The 22,101-nt window shown below is 34.1% G+C and overlaps 2 protein-coding genes across 2 annotated transcripts; both read left to right on the forward strand.

Annotated features, from left to right (window-relative positions):
* The first annotated feature begins 2,576 nt into the window (after nt 1-2,576).
* Nucleotides 2,577-12,379, forward strand: LOC110809484 (N-acetyltransferase). Its single transcript, XM_022035342.2, is given in 14 exon segments — nt 2,577-2,829; nt 4,107-4,169; nt 4,714-4,811; nt 4,943-5,040; nt 5,213-5,264; nt 8,187-8,279; nt 8,484-8,594; nt 8,763-9,108; nt 9,473-9,948; nt 10,379-10,434; nt 10,436-10,486; nt 11,189-11,247; nt 11,347-11,534; nt 12,006-12,379. Coding segments are annotated over 14 exon segments (2,133 nt in total). The 3' UTR covers nt 12,195-12,379.
* Nucleotides 12,380-13,278: 899 nt separating this feature from the next.
* On the forward strand, nt 13,279-17,264 carry PRFB3 (peptide chain release factor). Its single transcript, XM_022035354.2, has 6 exons — nt 13,279-13,655; nt 14,469-14,686; nt 15,115-15,315; nt 15,931-16,140; nt 16,507-16,687; nt 16,951-17,264. The coding sequence occupies exons 1-6, from the start codon at nt 13,502-13,504 to the stop codon at nt 17,241-17,243; spliced, it is 1,257 nt and encodes a 418-aa protein (XP_021891046.1). The 5' UTR covers nt 13,279-13,501; the 3' UTR covers nt 17,244-17,264.
* Nucleotides 17,265-22,101: the final 4,837 nt, after the last annotated feature.

The raw sequence follows: 22,101 nt of genomic DNA on the forward strand, positions 1-22,101 counted from the left end.
AAAAAGGTTAAAAAAAAAATTGTGAGGTAAATAATACATCTTTAAGTACAAGCAAAGGTGAAATACGTACATCACCTATGTGAGTAACTTCAGTAATTTGAGAGTTGGCCATTTTTTGTGTGTAAGTTATCTACTTGTCTATATGAAACAAACAGTTCCTTAGACCTAACTATATTATCAGTTGCCATAGAGTCAATTATCTATTCATTTGGCTTTATTTGACTAGAAATGAACAGTACCTGATTCATGGATGCGCTGGAAATTAATGAAAACTGTATTAATATGAGGAATGTTTTGCAAAGGTTTTGATGGTTGAATCAATGCCAAGATCTTATTATATTATTCTTTAGTAAAAGTAGGAGGCAAAGCTTCTAAATTGTCACACAGAGAAGAATTTAACTTCACTTGAGAGCCAGTCACACTCAGATCTGTCTTCACCACTTGAACACTAGCTTGATTAATACTGAACATATTTCTCGGTTTATTTCTATAACCAGGTGGACAACCATGCTTCTTATAGCATTGATCCACCGTATGTCCTAAGAAATCACAGTGTGTACATGTCAGTCTCTTAGGATTAGCTCAATTAGGTGGAGTTTTATTTTTTTTAGTGGTTGAGTGAGCTTATTTGCATAGAATACACTCGACTCAACCTATTGTATATGAGGTCCAGTATTTAAGCTCCTTTCATGTTGTAGAACCAGACCAAACACTTTGGTAAGGTTAGGCATTGGGTCGATTAAAAGAATTTGAGATTTTATAACATCAAAAGATTCATTCAGTACTCTAATAAACCTAATCACTTTATCCTCCTCCTAATATCTCTTAGAAACATGTTCACATACAAAAATCGGTCTATAATTCAAAAGCTCATCTCGTAAAATCTTCATTTAAGTAAAATATTCTTGTACAAAAAACGTACCTTACTTCAATGTATAGAGTTCATTTTAAATATTAAAGATTCTTACCACATCTTTTTAAGCGAATTGATCATGTAGATCCTTTCAGAGGTCCTTCACATAGTCAATCAAAAGTATAGATTGAGCTATGAAATGCAATAGGGACTTCAAAATCCAGGATAACACAATGGTGTTGCAACACTCTCACGTTCCATAAACTGGATCATCCTTCCTCGGAATAGGAATCAAACCATCGACGAACTTTAACTTGTTTTTAGAGATTAATGTTATACACATCGATTTTGACCAGGAACGAAAATTATTACCTATCAAGATCGAAGACGTAAGCATTAACGCTGGACTTTCATTTGGATAGAGGTAAAAAAAATTGGCGAGGATCTCTTCAATCTTCGAAGATTTTGAATTTGCAAACATCCCTTCCATCTTTACTTAATAATACTTCAAGAAAATTGCTACTGACAAAAAAAAAACAATGAATTATACGGTACGTGTGTATATAGATAAATTATTATATAAGACTTAGTAATGATAATGAGTAAAGAAAAGAAAATAACAAGTATTATTAAAACTAAAAAAACTACGAGAAGGGAGACCAAGAAACTCGAACAAAATGGACGAAGTAAACCCACCGCCATGGGAGGTTGTTGAACTTTTGGGTGTTGTTCGTTTAGTACCATGGTTATTGGGGCTACCACCAATTTTAGGTTTGGATTTTTGGGAGGGGCGACTGCAGAAGAATTTTTTTTTTTTAATTTAATTAAGTTAATTTTGGGGAGGAGTATCTACTATTTTAAAATTGACTTATTGGTTTCTATTTTTATGTGATAATTTTACTTAATTTTGTTATTGAATTAATAAATACTTTATTATGTATTAGATATTATGAAGTAATAATTATAAATATAAAATTTTCAGCAACCTTAAATAACCTCTTAATAATTTTTTCTGAGTTGTTGTATATTAGTTTAAAATATTTAGATTAATTTTTTTTAATGTTTAAAATGATTAAGACATATTTTTATAGTGTAAAATAAAAAAAATAAAAAAATACAGAGTGTTTATACAATTCTTTATCTTTATAATTTGAAGTAAGACAACTAACTTATTGACAATCATTGAATGTCGAATACGTACCACCTGTTTCACGGTTCTTGTAATCGAAAACATTATTCGAATTTATTATATTTAAAAATAATATTATTTTTATATTTATTAAGTTGATTTGATGGTAGAGATTTGACTTATAAATATTTATGAAATAAAATATTAAATTGATTATTAGGTGAATTAAGCCGGTTCAAAAGGTGTAATAAAATTTAGTGAAAATGATTAATAAAATATTGGGAATCCAAAAACAAAAGTTTTATGTTTCACGTATTTTATATAAATCAACTATATTATTTATTTTTAATTAGACAAAAAAAAAATTAGATCAGGCACTAAAGTATTTCTCGTAATAAAAATTGATGAAAAATATTAAGTTACAATTGAAATATATTAGCATTTTTATTTTTAAAAAATAAAGTTATATATTCAACCGAGTCACTCCCACTTAAAAACTGTAATATAACTTTATTTATAATTATGGTCCTCAAAATTTATGAATTTACGAGAATACCCTCGTCCCCGCCTATAAAACTATCTAGTCTGCTACAAATGCCTATTTTTCATACTGGAAACTTCGAAATTTCGCTCCAAAATCAATGCCGCCAATTAAAGTCCCACCCTCCTCTCCAATACCAATTGGTAAAGATCGCAGGGCAACCAACCCCCTACTTTTCCAAACAGTCTACCATTTTTTTTCCAGGTAGTTGCCAAGTTACGGTGGAAGCGCACAACTTCACTTGCAAATCTGATCCAAAAACCCTCGAAATCTCTGTCCCAAGGAACACAAAAATAAAAATATCAGGTTTTGGACTTTCTTCATTTTCTTTTTCATTTTGTGTTGTTCGGTGGAGCTGATTTCTATGAATATATCTGTTTTTCTTTCTCTATAGAAACTACCCGTTTGTTTGGTCTTTGGAAAAAAAAAAAAAAAAAGAAAGGAAAATATAATATATAATCCTCAGCATTCTTAGTTTGAAGCGAGATTTTCTGTTTTTTCTTATTCTTCAATTATCAAGACGATATACATTCCAAGGTGAGATATGAAGCTTAAACTTGAGAACTAACCCTGAATATTGGCAACAAATTTGTAAAGACATGAAAAATAGTACTCTCTGATTAGCTATGTGTCGAGTTTAATTTGCAGTTACTTGAAGGTCCGCCTAAATATTCATAAATATTTCCGAATTTTTTAACACAATTTTAAGTCTTTGATGATGAAACTGGACGGCTAGAATTATAGACAAAGTAGGCGCCTTTAGCTTTGAATCGTGGCCAGATTTTGTTGGAGAAAATCTTGGATTCTCCACATACCTTTCCATCTCCTTTTGGGTGAGAGCAATCGTCTAGGACTCTTGGAATAAGAGTTGGACGGCTCCCATGTTTGTAGGAATGAAAAACCCGAGAGTCCCTGATGGTGAAAACTCTTTGGTGGCCGCTTGCTTGAAGACTTCTTGGAAGAGATTTGGCCAAAATTCCCTAGGTATTAGGACTCTTAAATGGCCGGCTGTGAAGAGTTGAAAAAGGAGAAAAATTCTTGTGAAGGGCTGGCCGCTTGTGATGTGAAAAATTAGGAGAAAATTTCTCTTGAATGAGAGAAATTTGTCATTTGCAAATCCAAGCTGTTTATAATTTTGAGAACTCCTTTTGGCTTGATTTTGATGAGTTGGAGGAGGATAAAACTCCCTATGGATTTGTGACTGAGAATCCTTGAGGTATAGGATTCTTTAAGGGTCGGTTTTGCTCTTGTTGCAGGACAAGTTATTGGTTACCTCTTCCCTTGACTTGATGAGCTCGACTTTCCCCTTTCAAGACCTTTAAGGTTTTGGTCCAAGTCCATCTTGAATCATGTAAAAGCCTTGTTTTTCTTGTTGGCCATCATGTGTTTGCAGCTTAGAGCCCAAACCGTCTTGATCATGTGTTGGATAGCCTTGCTCGAGACATTGAGGGATGTAATGGTCCCTTGAATATTCCATGCCATTTAGGATCATTTCACATATATTGTATTCAGGCTTTTTTATCCTTTATTTTATTCGTTTTTTAGTTGGCTTATCATTGTTGTTTGTTTACTCTCCATACTAGTGAGGGAAGAGACGCACAAGAAATCAAGCAATGGTATTCGCTACTCGAAATCTGAAGCTAATGGTAAGATTGTCTTTCAAATTCTGTCATTGCTTTTGATGCTATTTTTGGGATTAACATTTAGAGGGAGGGTTTTATCTGGCTATTTTTATGGTTGGAGAGAAACACAGTGCTTAGTAATCAGATAAAAATTAGCCAGTGTGTGCTGAAGCTATTATAAAAAACATTATTTCCTGGCAGAAGCTAAACGCCAGCATATTAGTGTTTTAAGTCTGTTTACAAAAACCAAATGTGTTGTTTAAGTTAGTTATTGCCTGTTTATTGCCTGTTTCTTAGTTGCAATCTTCATCTTATATGTTAGATAGAACTTCTTGTGCGATGCTTGAGGTCATAGTTTAGTTGGCTAGTTCTGGTTTTTTCCTCCTTGGCCATGTCTTGTTCAGATTTTGTTAAATGGTTTTTGCTTGTTGTATCTGGCAAAAATACTACTTTGCTTGTTCTTTGGAATGAATCTGCTCAATTCCCCAAGCAAAAGCAAACCAAGATCAGTGTAGTATACTATGTTAATTTATTTTTCCTTGTTAACATTCTACTTCAATAACTTCAGGGGATGAAGAAAGAGTATCTGCTTCACTGGATAATTATTTGTTTGTTCTCGCTAATCCCAAATATGCCGATGATAGTCATGATAGCTCTGATATCCAGGTGTGTTCCTCTCTACGCTTTTATATGTCTGCTCAGGATCAAGGGCTTGTGGTCATGTACCTTGCTATTTTTTGGAGGGATTGTGGAATATATTTTGACAAGAGGTGCATGTATCATTTTTCTTTTTTTAGGAAATACTGAGCATATACACGAGGGAACTACCTTCGATGAGTTATGCTGCAAATACTGGAAAACAATCAACATTCCTTGAAAAATGTGTATCAAATGGGTAAAGAACATTTACTTTCTTTTTCTCCTTATCTTCCCCTAGTTTCAAAAATAGCTGTTCCTAAATTAATTGAGTTGTTTTAATCTTTATTCTATGTTTACCAACACTTCTATTATTTATTGATAATTGTCATGCGTTAAAAGGAAAATAACCAATGTGAACAAATTTGCAGGAAATATTGTACGTTGCTTTTGAAATCCAAGTTGATTGAAGACGATGAATTGGTAGGTTCATTGTGCTCCCTTTCTTGGATATTTTTAGGCTATTTAATGATCAGCTGTTGAATATTCTTCCTCCTAGCACATGTGGAAAGTGTGTATTAGCTGCAGTTCGTAAGGAAGCCGCTGAAAGTATATTATAGGAAAAGGGGTAAAAATGTTAATAGGTGTGAGTAAAGAGGACAGTTTTATATTTTAGTTACAGCATGGGTTTTTGGCTTAGTTTGGTAATAACAATAAGGACACACCTAACTGAAAGATGTTAGATGCATATACAAATGGTTCATGGCAGGAAGGAAAGGTAGATCCGTTTTGAATTTAGATTCCAATTCAAATTCTCTCTCGATTCCCTCTCTCTCTTTCTCTCTCTGTCTTTTTTTTTCATCTGTATTTTGCTTAACCGATTCAGTCACGAACCCATAAGTAAGGTTTCTGACAAGTTGGTACCAGAGCTGCTAGAATTCGAAGAAACCTATGCTTCTATAGTATCACAAACTCAATCTAAAGTTAAATCCATTGTGATGGAGGACAGAAGATACAACACATGGAATCCGTGAATACTACTTTCATCATCCTCATCCCTAAAAGAAATGGTGCAATGAGTTCAAAGACTTTAAACCTATAAGTTTGGTGGGCTGCATTTATAAATTAATTGCTAAGGTCTTGGTTAGGAGATTGTCCAGGTTACTTGGAGAAATAATTGGGGAATACCAACACGCATTTGTGGGGAGAAGACAGATTCTTCATACTGTGATGGCTGTCAATGAGACGGTAAATGACTTATTGACTAATAAGAAGGATGGCTTGGTGTGTAAACTTGATATGGAGAAGGTCTATAACTATGTAACTGGAACTTTGTTGATTATATGCTGTATAGATTGGCTTTTGGACAGAAATGGAGGAAATAAATGAAATCGTGCATCACAACAACTTCTTTTACTACTACTAGAAGTTTAAGACAAGGGGATCCTCTTTATTTTGGTTATGAAAGCACTCAATGGATTATTAGGGAGGGCTAATGAGCTCCAGTTGAGTAGGAGAGTCTCGGTGGGTAACTATCTTTTCTTTACTGATGACACATTAATCTTCTGTCAACCAGATTTGAGAAATTTACTTCATCTGAGATGTGTACTTTTATGCTTTTAAGCAATTTCGAGTCTCAGAATAAACCTTAATAAGTCAGAATTAGCTAGAATTGGTGGCAGCGGTAAAGCTAGGTCTTATGCCAAAATTTTGGGGTGTAGAGAGGTTAAATTTCCTTTTAAGTACCTTGAGGTTCCGTTGGGTGCAAATTACAAAGATTAAGCTACTTGGGAATCGGTTATCGACATGTTTGATAAAAGACTTGCGAGGTGGAAGAGAAGTTTTCTATCTAAAGGTAATAGGTTCACTCTAATTAAAAGTACTTTGGCTAATCTCCCAATTTATTACCTCTCAACAATGACTATTCCTGTCAAGGTGGCTAAGAAGTTGGAAGCCATCCATTGTAGGTTTCTTTGGAATGATGTTGATGATGAGTGCAAGTATCATTTGGTGAAATGGGATGACATCAAAGATCCACTCAACTATGGGGGGCTTGGTATACGATCCATGGTATTAAATTGAATGAAGCGCTTCAAGGAAAATGACTATGAAGGTATTGGAGGGAAGAAAACAAATTATGAGAAAGGATTGTTGACTCGCAATGGGGTGAGTAAATGGCTGGAAAATCTGGTAACAGAATTGCTATACCACATGGACGAGGTTTGTGGAGGAAAATTTTGATGCAGTGGAATTGCTTCCAGCAGTGTATTAAATGGAGGATTGGTAGAGGGAATAGATCAAATTTTGGGATGACGACTGAGTTGGTGAAGGCTGCCTAAGTAGAAGATTTTCCAGAATTTGTAGTGTTGCCCAATCTAAGGACATGGTTGTAGAGGAGGCTTACCTCGTTTCAAATGAGAATGTTGCTTGGTCAGTTAATGTTAAGCAGAATTTGAATGATTGGAAGATTGGTGAGTTTGAAGAACTGTTGCAAGTATTTGCAACACAGCAGGTGTTAAATTCTGAGGATCAAATAGTGTAGAAACTGGAAAAGAAAGGAATTTCTCTGTTACTTTGTATTACAACCATCTGAGTAGTATGGGAGGTGCTGTCAGGATAGATTTTCCTGCTAAACTCATTTGGAAAACCATTGTTTCTCCATGGACTGCTTTTTTTGCTTGGGAGGCATGTTGGGAGAGAATCTTAACCATTGACAAGCTGAGAATTAGAGGTCGGATACTGGTGAATTGCTGCTACTGCTATGTGAAGGCAGAGGAAACATGTAAGCATCTTTTATTATGGTGCCCTACAGTATACAGCTTGGGGTGTATGATCTATGGGTTTTTAGGGATTGATTGGGTTATTGCTGGCTCCGTTGGTGAGAAGGAAAGGCTGATACATTTTTAATTCAATTTTCAAATCAAATTCTCTCTCTCTCTTTCTTCGCAGTTCCTGTTTTGCTTAACCGATTCAGTCATTAGTCCATGAATAAGGTTCCTGACAGAGTATTAATCCCAATAAAACTTTATAATAGTGTTCTTTTTATGTATGTGGAGGTAATCCCAACCATATGCTGCCATAGGACGCATGCTTCATATCGGTTACGGTCTTTCTTGTTTTGTTTCGTACTTTTTGTATAATATTATGAGGCACTAAGAGGAGCCACCTATGTGCAAAAAAATGTTACAAGTTAGTCAAAATATCTAACATGTTCCCTCCATTCTCCTCAAAGGAGAAAGGGTGATACTCAATCAAGTTTATGTTATTGGACACAAATATTGTCGTATTTTTATTCTTGCCTTCTTGACCTTCCTCACTGGTTTAGTTTACACCTATAATGTAATTCAGCTGACCATAGTATTTCCATATTTTTCCAGTGTAACCGTTTCCTTTCTTTGTATACAGATTATAGCTGCTATTACTTATCAAATAGTCCCTGCTGATACACATTATGCTGAGATACCTCTGGCTGCTGTCAGATCAATGTACCAAAAGAAGGTTAACTATAGTTGCTCTTTCTATTTTAGGACTTATTAAGTATTAGTGATTTTATTGGATGATTTTTTTAACTGTATACCATGACCTGTTATTGTACCACTAAAATTTCTTCCCATTCTTTTTCCTATTCCTGTGATTGATAATATGCGCCTCATATGGAAAGTCCTTTCTCAGTAGAACTAGTGTATTTTGTTTAACTTTCAGGGAATCGGTCGCGTTCTCTATAATGAATTAAGGAAGCGGCTTCAGAGTGTTGGTGTTCATAATATACTCTGCTGGGGAGATAAGGAATCTCAGGGATTTTGGCTTAAACAGGTATGTTAAATCAAATTTCCTAGAAAGTTGAGCTGGGAAATTCGCTTGGCAATTTTCCTTGAGTTATATTTTTTGGATGTAGCTGCTAGTTTTTTGTTGATTTTTTCTTGTGGAAAAGAAAATGCTGATTGAATTTTCATCCTTTTGTAATGATTGAAACAAGTTTAGGGCTTTATATCAATAGCAGAGATTGGCACCAAGGGTAGAGTTCGAAGATTGCCTATTAAAGCTGGTATTCAGAGAGCATTATGTTTTCCTGGTGGATCTACGCTCATGCTTTCTCATCTTAAGGGGGCTAATGCATTTAATCCTTCAGAAACTCTGAAGTTCCTTCTACCACTAAAGCATCATGAGAAATCTTCCTCAGCTTCCAATAAATCTGTAGCTCATGCATTTCTGAGCGAGGGTGAGAATATTGTGACGTCATTAGGCCAAACAATCTCCAGAACTGAATGTTCTCAACCTGAGGTGTTGGTGAAAGATAGTTTTTCTACAGAGAACTGTAAGTTAGATGGTAAGTATAAATTTGAGTTGTTTTGATTATCTGTACATTGTTTAATAAATAAATTTGGTTCTTTTCCTGGGCAGGAATTAAAAGGATTCCATACTGAAGTAAATTACTTATTTTCTTCTTTTCCACTAAATAAACTGAACCGTCCGCTATTTTTGAATTATTACATAAGTGATTCACGATAAAGAAAGATTTTACAAATTTGAAAAAGAACGCAGAACTTATTTGTGTCTCGAAACGTGTACAACTGCTTTAGAGGACATGAACATTAAAAAGAAATTATGGTGTGTGTCTCGTACTAAGTTCTACAACATACCTTCATAGGTTTTCATCATGCAACCCTGTTCTTTTCTTTTCTTATTCACAGGGTTCTCTTCTGATCGAGATTCAATACACAACTGTCAGGACCCCTGCACTTTTGGAGGAGACGAGGTAGTGCAGTGCAACATGGCTATGGATGCAGCCAAGGAAAGGTGTGATGCTGTAAGAAAAAGCTGTTCTTGTTCAATTCAAGGCAGAAAGAAAAGATTTTGGGAATCTTCATTATCCTCCCTAAAGTCAAAAAAGGTTAAGGGAACCCATCAAGATGTCTCTCGGTTAGGTTCCAACTGGGCTGTAGTGTCAGAGTCTGAAGATGGACAACCAAAGAGCAATTCTCTATTAGAAGTTTATGCTCCTGAGTGTTTGTTCATTTGCAGCAAAGAAAATAATGTAGAAGAAGGTATACCAAGATGTATGATAGTGGAGTCCCAGACTGATAAAAAGTGTCAATCAAATGGAGAAATTTTTAGAATCATGTTGATGAATATTGCAGATGATACTAAGAAAGCACATCTTACAAAGGTATATCTCATTTATGTATTTGTTGGGCACAGCTTCACAAGTCATCTCATAGTTAAGTAGTTTCCATTAATCATGATTTGCTGAGATTCTGCCATTCTTGCTGCTGGAAATAAGATCAAAAGAAAGTTTCCACTGTTTCCCATCTGTCTCCTAGTGGTGCTTCTCAGGATTGGGTGTTTGTGGGCCTAATTGTTTGGCATACGAGGAACCTTAAAAAAACTGTATCTTGGTTTCACTGGAGAATAAAAACCATTTAGGATGGTCCTTCATAAACGGAAAAGAACAGCCCAAATTTGCTGATGACCTGTTTTCTTTGGTTACTAACAGAGATTGTTGTTTCAATTGTATAGATTTCCTTCTCTCTTATGTTTCACATATGCAATCATAAATTATTTTTTTCACATATATCATTGCTTTTCTTTGGGTATAGGTGATTGAAAACCTAGGAGGCGTTGTTACCTCTGATGGAAGTGTTAGCACACATGTTGACAGGAAAAGCAAGGAGGACATTGAATTTCTGTGCTGCTCTTTGTTCAGGGTCAGTCTTAGTTACTTTGAATTTTTCTCAGCATTTATTGTATGATCCCAATGAATTCATGAAAAGTCATCAAAGTGAGTTAAAATCTAACAGATAATTTTATAAATTCAAAACCGGTCTCTTTTATCAAAATCTACTTTGTTTTGGGCATCTCTACTTTTTGGATAAAAACATTTAAGTTTAACTGATGACCTTAGAGTTGCATTAGTCATTTAACTAGAGGATTTTCATCCTGGTCATGGAAAAACACAATCACTGTATTTTTTTGGTGCTTGTTTGTATATTTCTGTGTATCTTGGATTGCTGATTTTCTAGGAGAGAGAAATAGAGCTAGCATGAGCACTGGAGCAAGTACGTTGCTTTCTGCATGTTTCCAGAGCAAACACCCTATGGAAGTGATTAATTTTATGTCATTTAAATGGAACAAGGTCAGCCTTTGGTGAAGAATCTGGGAACATTTTATTTTGCTTTTTCTCGAATAAAAAGATATTGTAAGCCTCCAGAGGCAGCACTCTTATGGTGTCATCTCAATGTTCATTCCCATACTTCTGTCTATATATATAGTTATTTTCCAGTTGGCATTTTTCTGAGGTTTCTTGCTTTTCTGCATCCTTTGACTTGAATGTATTGATTGTACATGTGCCTTGAATGCTGGTTCTTTATTGTTTAAGTTATAACCTAGAGCTGTGGATGCTGAAGCAGAGCTTGGATAGTCTCCCCCAGCTGGTTGAAGGACAGTTACAGGGAGGGTAGATTTGTGGGTGAGTTGGAAGAGATATTTTCTTTCAAGTGTTGAGTGGAATCAAAAACTTATAAAAAAAGTTTGAATACCATATTAACGCTGCGTCTTTTTTGTATAGATGAATATTCTTATCTGCTACATGATGAAGATTACATATTGAAGTACAGAACTGAGTTGAAAACCGCAATTCTTAGAGCCAGAGTTAGAGAACATGGTTTGCTTAAAGAATATGATATATGCATAGCTTGTCATGTTCAACCTGGTGCTGGAACCCTTTCAGCCATTGTCAGGTGTGCTGGTGGAAATGTAAGTCCCAGCACATGAATTGTTCTGATTCTTAGCTAAACAGGCATGTGATTGCAAATGGAAGTTTACTTGTGGTTAGCATACATAGCAGAGTCACATTAATGATCACACATTACTTAGCATGCTGTAACAAATTCAAAATATATGGACAAGAATGCAATATCAATTTCGAGACAGTGAAAAAAACCTATAAAACAGCCTATGTATGAAAGTAAATTGTATTTTATTTATGTTTTCTGGTTCCTGTGTCCAACTTGGACACTGAAGAAAAATAAGACTTCCCGAATATTTCAATAACATGTTATAGATGTTTCAGATTAGCCTCACCTGGATCATAATACATATACGATATATGGGTAATTTACATATATAAACTTGGATGCATTTGATAATAGCTAAAGCATCCTAGTAACATTTCCTTCAGCAATTTCACATGCCCTTCAAAATTATTGATCATGTTCAAAAATTCAGACTATCTGTGGATTGAACAAAGTTGAAGACACATCAAAAACAATCTTCATTGCATGTGAAGACGACATGGACGAGGCCTTATCAGCTATTAAGAAAGAAATATGGACTTTCAGCAGTGACTGGTTAATAAACTGTGTCATGAGACAGGAACTTGATTTCGAAGCTCCTCAATTTGCGGAGTCACTGTAAAAGCTTATTTTTTTTTGTCAGCATTCATTAAAATTTATATTAGAATATATTGTAAATTCTGATCCTTACCAACACTATAATATATTCTTTTGGTTGGAAATGACTTTTGTAATATTATTTGTAAAAAGTTTAACATTGTTAAAAGTACCTATATTATAAAACAAGTCATTTTCAAAATTCACGTATATTGAATTTCTTCATACTCCATAGTTTTAACTATTTTCTACATGTTTTTGTATTGAGATTGATTTTTTCTTTTTAGACAATTTGAATATCTTTCTTTCAAATATATGTATTAAAAAAAAAAAAGATGTCTATTAAAATTATGGTATCAATTTAGGAAACATAAAAGTTTTATATTCCTCTTGTGTTAGTCATCAAAAGATTTTTTTAGTTGGGAATGGTATATTAATTGAGTTATATAATCAAATGAGTTTCATAACTAGTAACATGTAACCATCTTTATTTTTTGTTTAAATTGAATCTTGTTTTTTTAAAAAAACTTTTAATATCAATATGTTTCTAATAAGAGTAATTTTGTTAGGAAAAATCCAGAAAAAAAAAAGTACATGATATATAACAACCGAAAATTTTTAGGCTATGTTTAAAGTATTGAATTTATTTATAAATATACGTTTATTTCAATAAAAAAAATATGATAAAATTTTAAATGAAATTAAAATAATATGTTTTAGATTTAATCAAGATTATGCTAATTCCAGACATAAAAATTTGTGTTTTTCATAGTTAAAGATGTATTCGGATTTATAAATAAATATTATATAAATTTTAGAACAAAGTAACTAATGGATCATTAAGAATTGTGTGCTTTTAAACTCTGAACTTTATTTGTTTGAGAAGAAATAATGTTTTGGGAATTACAAAAAATTATATTTTATCCTTATAATTTTTTTAAATTATATTTTATAAATAATCTCATACTTATATTTACCTATCTAAAAGTAAATAGTATTAAATTAAAAATTAAATACTCCTCTCCTTTTTTTTTTTTTTTTGGTTTCTGTCATCTACTATTTTCTTCGGGCATTCGTTCCTTCTTTCCCGCACTAATCAAAATTAATGTAAGGAATTATGAACGTAATGCTTTTCCATTTTAGGATAAGGGACAGCCCAAGGGAAGCCAGGAAGAATACGTGGATGTCCGGAGAGTCTCAGATTCTTGGCCCTTTCTAGTGATTGAAACAAATGAATACCCATCGCCATGACTAGAATGAAGGTATTTTCTTCTCCATGGATTTGTTAAAATCCCCATCTTCTTGTGAATAGCTCCTGCTATTTGCCATGCCATGGCAGCAGAGCCTTCATTTGTAAGAGTTCCGGCTGGGTCATCGCGAGCTTGCCCAAGAAAGTATCACAAGAACACATCGGCTCAGCGTCTGGGCTTCGCTGTCCGAGCTTCTCATTCCACTGATGACAAGGACAGGGTGTATAAGCAACTGGGTATATCTCTTCTTTCTCTTTCTGGTTCAATGTGTGTGTCTCTGTGTTCGTCTGTGTATAGCATGTCTCTGGACTCTGGAATTGCGGTTGAGAATCTATTTTTTGAAGATTTAACGGGTAAATATCAGCGGAGTTCATTGGCTTCTAGCTCATTTGAAATGTTTGAGACAATTTTCTATTGAAATTAATTTTTTGTTATTATCATGAAAATTTTTGAGAAGATACTGGAACGGAATTTGAAGTTTCAATGTTTGGGGTCTGTAACTGTTAAAGGTATTTACATGGTGAGTCAGATGTGACCGCATCAAGTGTGGAACATCTTGACAAATATACTCCCCGTTTTATAGATCAATGAGTTGTGACTCAGATAGGTGTATCCATTCTTTAATGGATGTTCTAGCTACTGGTTCTTGTGGGATTTTAGCTCTTCAAAATTTTTAAATAATTTATTGCCACCAGTTATTCAACAATACATGTCCATCAAACTTAGCAATGAAATTATTTTTTTTTTCCTTTTTGATACATTTGTCTAATATCATCTTAAATAATTCATTGAACCAATATCAAATATCTAATAGAACAGACGAAAATCAGTTAGTTATGCCTTAATACATCAACACCACTATCTTTCTTCAGAACCTTAGGGCAAAGCACATCATATTGTGAGTTCACTGATGCCACCTGCATATCTTTAAATCTTATTAGATGTTGGATAGTTTACAGTTACTTGTTTCCTATACTGAATTCTATGTCAAAGAAAGTAGATTTTTGATAATTTCATGGCAAGCTCTAGTGATGATTGTGTGTGTTTAGGTTTGTTTTCATTAAAAAAGAAGATTGAAGACGCAATTCTCCGTGCTGAGACATTGGCACCAACAGCACTTGACCTTGAAGAAGAAAGATGGATCAAGCAAGAAGCAATGTTACGTGACTATAACTTGTGGGATGATCCTGTCAAATCAAACGAGGTTCTGGTGAAGTTGGCTGGTATTACCAAAGCAGTTGATTCTCTCAAAGATCTAAAGTATAAGGTAGCGTCTAAATTCATTGATTTTCTGTGCAAGTCTTCAAGAAAAAGAATTTGCATTTTATTAAGAAAAAGTTTGTCATCAAGACTGCTGCGTTTGTTGTTATGTTATAGGGTTGAACTATTGGAAAATAGGGTTTGTTATTTATTTGATCTTTTCATTTTCCTTATACAACGCATCCTTTTGTCATAATTTTAATGTACTTGTTTTAGACGTATCTGCAGTACGCAACATGTAGTACCCAGTCACTTCTTTTCAGGCTTTGATGTTCATTCTTATATGTTTTTAGTGGATATATGCACCTGGATAGCCCCAGGATAATATATAAAATTGCATTAATCTGTATATAGATCCATTTAGGTACTTATTACTCATCAAAAGAAAGTGAAATGGGGAATAGTTTCAATGATAATTTTCTCCTGTATTGCTAGGTTGAAGAGGCAAAATTGATAACTCAATTGGCAGAGATGGATGCTATTGACTATGGACTTTTTAAGCAAGCATACACTGTGTCGCTGGATGTAAGCAAGTGCTTGCATCAGTATGAAATGTCTAAGCTTCTTACAGAGCCATATGACATGGAGGGAGCATGCATGTTCATCAAAGCTGGATATGGAAGCACATATTCTGAGGTTTTATTTATTTGCTGCTTTTTCCCTCTTAGTTTGACTTTTTCCTGGAAGAGAAGTTTTTCCCCTGAAAATGAAATGTTATTAGCTTCAATATACGAAAAAGACCTGCTTTTGCTCTATGAAATTAGCATAGCTGCACAGGAGATATCTAAGATAGATGTATATTCCGGATAATTAACTTTATATTATATGGGGAGTCAGCCAGATTATCTGGTGCAGCCTGATTACTCACTATCCTATAACTTCATGTACATGGGGACTCAATCAGATTATCATTGGTTCTTCTATGCAGTTCCTGTACAAAGGTTCCTTTTATCCTTCTTAAATTTCAGTATTCAGATATGAAACAGTTTCCAACCGATCCTGATAGCACATGCAATTACATTTCAACCATGTCAAAAACCACAATTACTCTTCTCTTTGTTCCATGCAATGGAAAAAGTTTCAGAGAGTTGCAGGAGCTTTTCTAGTATATGGCATTAGATGGACACCATTTTGTAAAGGTGCAATGCTTTTTGAAGCTTGGTAGACCTGAATAGTTATAAGACCAATTTGTGATCTCCAATTTATTTTCCTATTATTGAATACGGTTTTATTTTGAATTTCCAAATCTAGATTTGGGCAGAACAACTTCTGAGCATGTATACCAAATGGGCCGAAAAACAAGGCTATGGAGGAAGGCTGGTCGAGAAACGTCTTTCCATCAGTGGTGGCATCAGTTCAGCAATAATTGAGTTTGAGTTTGAGTATGCTTATGGATATCTAATGGGAGAGAAAGGCGTCCACCAAATGATAAGAAGTTCTCTAGATGGATCACATCATGAGGTATGGTTACTGTTTACCTTAGATGGCCTAAAAGTTTAAGACATCTAAGCTACTCTTATCAGTCAAAATGAAAGAAAATTTTCGCTCAACTTTCTCTATTTTATGTAAGTAGATTTTTTTATCCTTTTGGTTGTCACTATTGGTACCTTCTATTGTCCTTTAGTTCTTACAATTAAGGAGTTAGCCTTGAAGCTGTTGCTTGTGTTTTGTTTTCTGCTTGGATGTTTGGCTTGCCACCCGTAGATCATGATTTTCTTTATTCCATTTCATTATAGAGTCTGTGTTTGTTGCTCCTACAATACACTAGCCATTTTGACCAAGGTGTGCTTATTTCACCATTTTATTTGTGAATTATAAATTTTTCAGGGAAGCTCTGCAACAGCAAGTGTGAATGTTGTTCCTTTGTTCCTTGGAACATCTCCTGAAGTACAAATCAATGATGATGACTTGATTATCTCGTTTCCATCATTTGGAGACAAACAGAGCCTTACCGAGCCAATGGTTTGCATTCAACATATTCCTACTGGAATAACTGTTGAATCTTCAGGTATTCAAAATTTTGCTTATCCTATACATAGTAAGATCTTCAGTTACCAATCATTCATTGACTGGATAGTCGATATTTCCACCAATTTCTATGAAAATGTGGATTTGAGTAGTGGGTTATGTGTCATGTCTGTTCTTATTAAGCTATTATATTACTATAATAAATATGTGTTCTGTTTGATCTGTTGGTAAACAATTTCTTAATGATTACTGTGATGCTTTGGAGAAGAAAACTCAGAAAACTTCTTGGTTGATTACAAACAGGTGAAAGGAGCTGCTTCACAAACAAGATCAAAGCCATTAATCGACTAAAAGCAAAGCTCCTAGTGATTGCAGACGAGCAAGGAGTTCGTGACGTGGAGAGCATCAGGAGAGATGGTATTGCTGATCCATGGCAAACGGAGGTGCGGAGATACATGTCTCATCCTCACAAACTAGTACATGATCTGAAAACTGGTCTGCAACTCCCTCACTTAAACTCTGTTTTGAATGGTAACATTGAAGCTCTTATTGGAGCTCATATCAGTACCAGACGATCATCCACTGATAGTATTTAATTAAAAGCACATGTTGAATTAGTTGGCTTCATAAATTTCTAATTACCACTTGTGCTTTGTGTTTTATAAAATAAATAAGAAAAATAGCTGGCTGCCAGCCACATTCAGCCATAGAATATTACTATAACAATGGAATCAAGATTTGGGCACATGATTTATAGTTGTAGTTGGAGGAACATGAAAAAAGTAAATTTCATATTTTATTCTTTATATATTTTTAAAATTTTACTTTTATAACATCTAACTATCAGGACACTGAAAGATTCCGGAAGACATTGAAAGAAATCTCCTAGTCTTTTAGTTTAAATTTGTGATGTAAAAAAAGTTGAATTAAGATGTTTTGTATCGAAATTTTTCTCAGAGAATAAAATCTAAATTTTTATTGATTTCACTCTCTCTACATTTAACAACTTAAAGTGTTTTTAAATAAACTTATATCGAATTCAAATTTTTTAAAAATAATTTATCATAATTTAAAAAATAAATATAAATTAAATATTATAAAAGATAAACTTTAATTAATAACATAATTTTTAAAAAATAAATATATTATAAATCTAATTAAAAATAAATTCTATTTAAATTTAAATTAATAAATAAAATAAATTATAATTTTTATATTTATTTTCAACACTTTCTTTTAATGTAAAAATTATGATCATCAAATTTATTTTGTTGTAACATTTCTCTCTAATATTTCTTATTTGATTTTCATATTTTGAAATATTTCTCTTCAATTGCTGATGTACTTCTCACTAATATCCGATTATTAATGCACTTCTCATCAATTTTCAATTATTTGATGTACTTCTCATCAAAATTTCTTAGAACATTTCTCTCTAATTTTTTAAAAATGATTTTTTTTCTTGAGCAAAATTTGTTTGCTCATTCTTTAATTTGTAATTTTTTTATATATATACGCCAAATCTTTTATAATAAAAATATTATAATTTATTCTTGTGCTAATAATATTTTTTATCATGATTGTTTTTCCTGCATACTCCGCATGGTGAAAATTTTTCCTTTTTGATATTGATGAAGATTTATTTGACATCTTTAAGACTTATTCCATAGTTTTTTTTTTTTGTTCTTTTTCTCATTGCTCTTCTCTCTATATTATTTGTTCACATGCTCATAATTAATAAATATTCTAATACCAGTTGTTAGGATTTTTTCCAAAGAAGAAAATCTAAACTTTCATTAACTTTACTCTCTCCACATTTAACAACTTAAAATATCTTTAAATAGGTTTATATCGAATTTAATTTTTTTAAAAATAATTTATCATAATGTAAAAGATAAATATAAATTAAATTTCATAAAAGATAAATTTTAAGTAATAATATAATTTTTTAAAAATAAATCTATTTTAAATCTAATTAAAGATAAATTTTATTTTAATTTAAATTTATAAATAAAATAAATTATAATTTCTACATTTATCTTCAACATATTATAATTAATTTTAATATAATAATACCTTATGTATTTTAATTATAATATTTTTGTTGGTTTTACTAATTGGAAATGATGTAAAAAGGTTTGTAACCATTGAAATGAGATCGCGATGCTACAACTTTTTATGGCTGAAATCTAGTAGGATACACTTAATATTCATAAATTTAATTTTATGCTCTTGGAAATTAGATTGTAAATCCTATGTAGAAAATTAAAATAATTAATAACTTAAAAAAATCAGCTTTTTTTTTTTTTTGATAAAACAAGAGATAATATAACGACCCCGAAAATTTAAAAAGAAATGCATATAATAATTTGAGTGTAGAAGTGAAATAAAAATTAATATTAACATCCCTTACACGATAACTCAAAAGTATTAACAAACATTACAGAACAAATTTTCTGAAAAAAATACGAAAAATAGAAAAAATAAAGGAAATTATAAAGTATATAGGGTCTACTCGTAGCCTTCTTGCAGATCGGGCTCGGGAACCAGATTTTCTTGATCTGAAATGGTTAAATAAGGGGTGAGCTACACTAGTCCAGTAAGAACATCACAATATATCGTCGTCACAGAAGTAAAGGTTGGTAGAAAACAAAAAACAACCAATGCAGTACAAATTTTAAACAAATTCATTTATCAATAATAAGACCATTTACCGTCCACTTACCGTAGTGAGATTTATAAAAACAACCTATGGAAATAATAACATTATAAATATCATGATTTCATATACAATCTGCAATATAGCACATATTATACTTTTATATTCAAATTATTAAAACAACAATTGCCTTTTTTATCAGCCTATTAGTATCCATGGGTACATAGCACATATTATACTTTTATATTCAAATCATTAAAACAACAATTGCCTTTTTTATCAGCCTATTAGTATCCATGGGGATCCATAGGGGTGTCTCCGCTACACTTGAACCATTTTCATTAACAATCTTAATTCCAGGACCGTTCCCATACCCCATCCGATATGACCGTTAAATGACCAAGTCTCTATACCTCGTTCAGTATGAGACAACGTTCTGATTGCAGAGTAATATGCTTTTTCGATCCGCAATGCCGATTGGTACTTCCTCGTATGATAAATCCTCATAGAGTGGAAAAGATTCGTGGGCCAAGACATGAGAGGGGTCCGGGTTGTACTTGCGTAGCATGAATACATGAAACACATTGTGGACCTTAGAAAGTTCTAGAGGCAGTACTAGTCTGTAGGCGGCAATACAAATCCTGTCTAAGACTTCAAATAGTCTAATAAATTGGGGATTCAGTTTCTCCCTCTTGCCAAACCTACTGATTCTCTTAAAAGGAGTGACCTTAAGGAACACCCGGTCGCCTTTCTCAAATGTTAAATCTCTCCTCCGGGTGTCCGCATAACTCTTTTGTCTAAGCCGTCTGAATGTTCTTCTTGATCTTAACTATTTTAGATGTAGTCTCCTCTACTAGCTCTGGGCTGAACAATTTTCTATCGTCCACTTATTTCCAATAAATCGATGATCTGCATGGATGCCCATATAATACATCATACGGAGCTATACTAATACTCGCTTGGTAGCTGTTGTTGTAGGCGAACTCTATCAGGGGTGGATGGTCATCCCAATGGCCTCCGGAGTCAAGTACACAAGCTCGGAGCATATCCTCGAGTGTACGGATTGTCCTTTCTAACTGTCCATCAGTCTGAGGGTGGAAGGCAGTACTGAGGGACAACTTCGTTCCCATGGCTTACTGAAAGCTACTCCAAAACCGAGAAGTGAACCTGGGGTCCCTATCAGACACCACTGTCACTGGGACTCCATGCAATTTGACTATTTCTCGGATATACATTCTTGCCAACTTGTCCAAGGGATCAGCCATCCTGATGGCCAAGAAGTAGGAAGACTTGATAAGCCGGTCAACAATTACCTAGATGGCATCATGTCCTGAGTGTGCCTTAGGTAACCCTGCCATGAAGTCCATGGTGATATGTTCCCACTTCCACTCTGGGATCGGTAATGGCTGAAGCAACCCGCTTGGGCGCTGATGCTCTGCTTTGACCTGCTGACATACCAAGTATTTAGACACAAAGTCAGCTATATCTCTCTTCATCCCGTTCCACCAAAACTGGTATCGCATGCTTTGGTACATTTTAGTGCTCCCGAGATGCGTGGTAAACTTTGAGCTATGGGCCTCTGTCATGATGTCTTTCTTTAACTCATTGTCACCTGAAACACACACCATGCCCTAGAATCAGAGTAACCCATCGGCGGAGACTCGGAATTCTGAGTTAACTCCCTATTCTGCATCGTTTTTTAGGGCTACTAGGGCGGGATCAGCTGACTGAGTTTTTCTTATTCTCTGGATTAACTCAGGTTGGACGATCAGATGATCCAAACATGTGACTCTCCTCAAGTCCTGAAGTCGAACTTATTGTGTGGCCCCAATTTGCCTACATTCTGAAACCATCAAATGGGCTAAAATACCTACACTTTTTCTGCTGAGTGTATCGGCTACCACGTTGCCCTTACCTAGATGGTACAAGATGTCACAATCATAGTCCTTAAGAAGTTCTATCCACCTTCTCTGATGTATGTTAAGATCATTTTGAGTGAATATGTGATTCAAACTCTTGTGATCGGTATAGATTTGAAAGGTCTCTCTATATAAATAATGGCGCTAAGTCTTCAAGGCATATATGATTGCGGCAAGCTTTAATTCATGGGTGAAATAATTTTTCTCATGACTTTTTAACTGTCTGGACCCATAGGCTATGACCTTCCTATGCTGTATTAGAACACAACCCAGGCCTAGATAGGAGGCATCACTGTAAATTGTATATCCCCTCGATCCACTCGGTAAGGTCAGCACAGATGCAGTAGTCAGTTGCTTTTTTGGTTCTGAAAAACTTCTTTCATAGTCCTCATTCTACTCAAACTTGACATTCTTATTTGTGAGTCGGGTTAGAGGAGCAGTTAGACTAGAAAATCCTTCAAAGAACCTATAGTAATAGCCCACTATTCCCAGAAAGCTACGAATTTCTTTAACTGATGTCAATTTCTTCTAGCCGAGCACCGCTTTAACCTTTTCAGGATTCACTGATACTCCATCCTTTAATATGATGTGTCCCAGGAAGGTGGTCTGCTCAAGCCAAAATCCACACTTACTCAACTTTGCATACAACTTCTTTCTTCTGAGAACCTGCAAAACCTGAGCTAGATGGTGAGCATGTTCCTCTTTGCTTTTTGAATAGACCAGGATATCATCAATGAACACGATAAAAAATTAATTTAAGAATTGTCTGAAGACACTGTTCATCAGATTCATGAAGATGGCTGGGGCATTGATTAGCCCAAATGGCATGACCAGAAACTCATAGTGTCCGTACCTGGTTCGAAAAGTCGTCTTGGG

This window comes from Carica papaya, chromosome 8 (assembly GCF_054855325.1).
Source record: "Carica papaya isolate Zhongbai chromosome 8, ASM5485532v1, whole genome shotgun sequence".
Lineage (NCBI taxonomy): Eukaryota > Viridiplantae > Streptophyta > Magnoliopsida > Brassicales > Caricaceae > Carica > Carica papaya.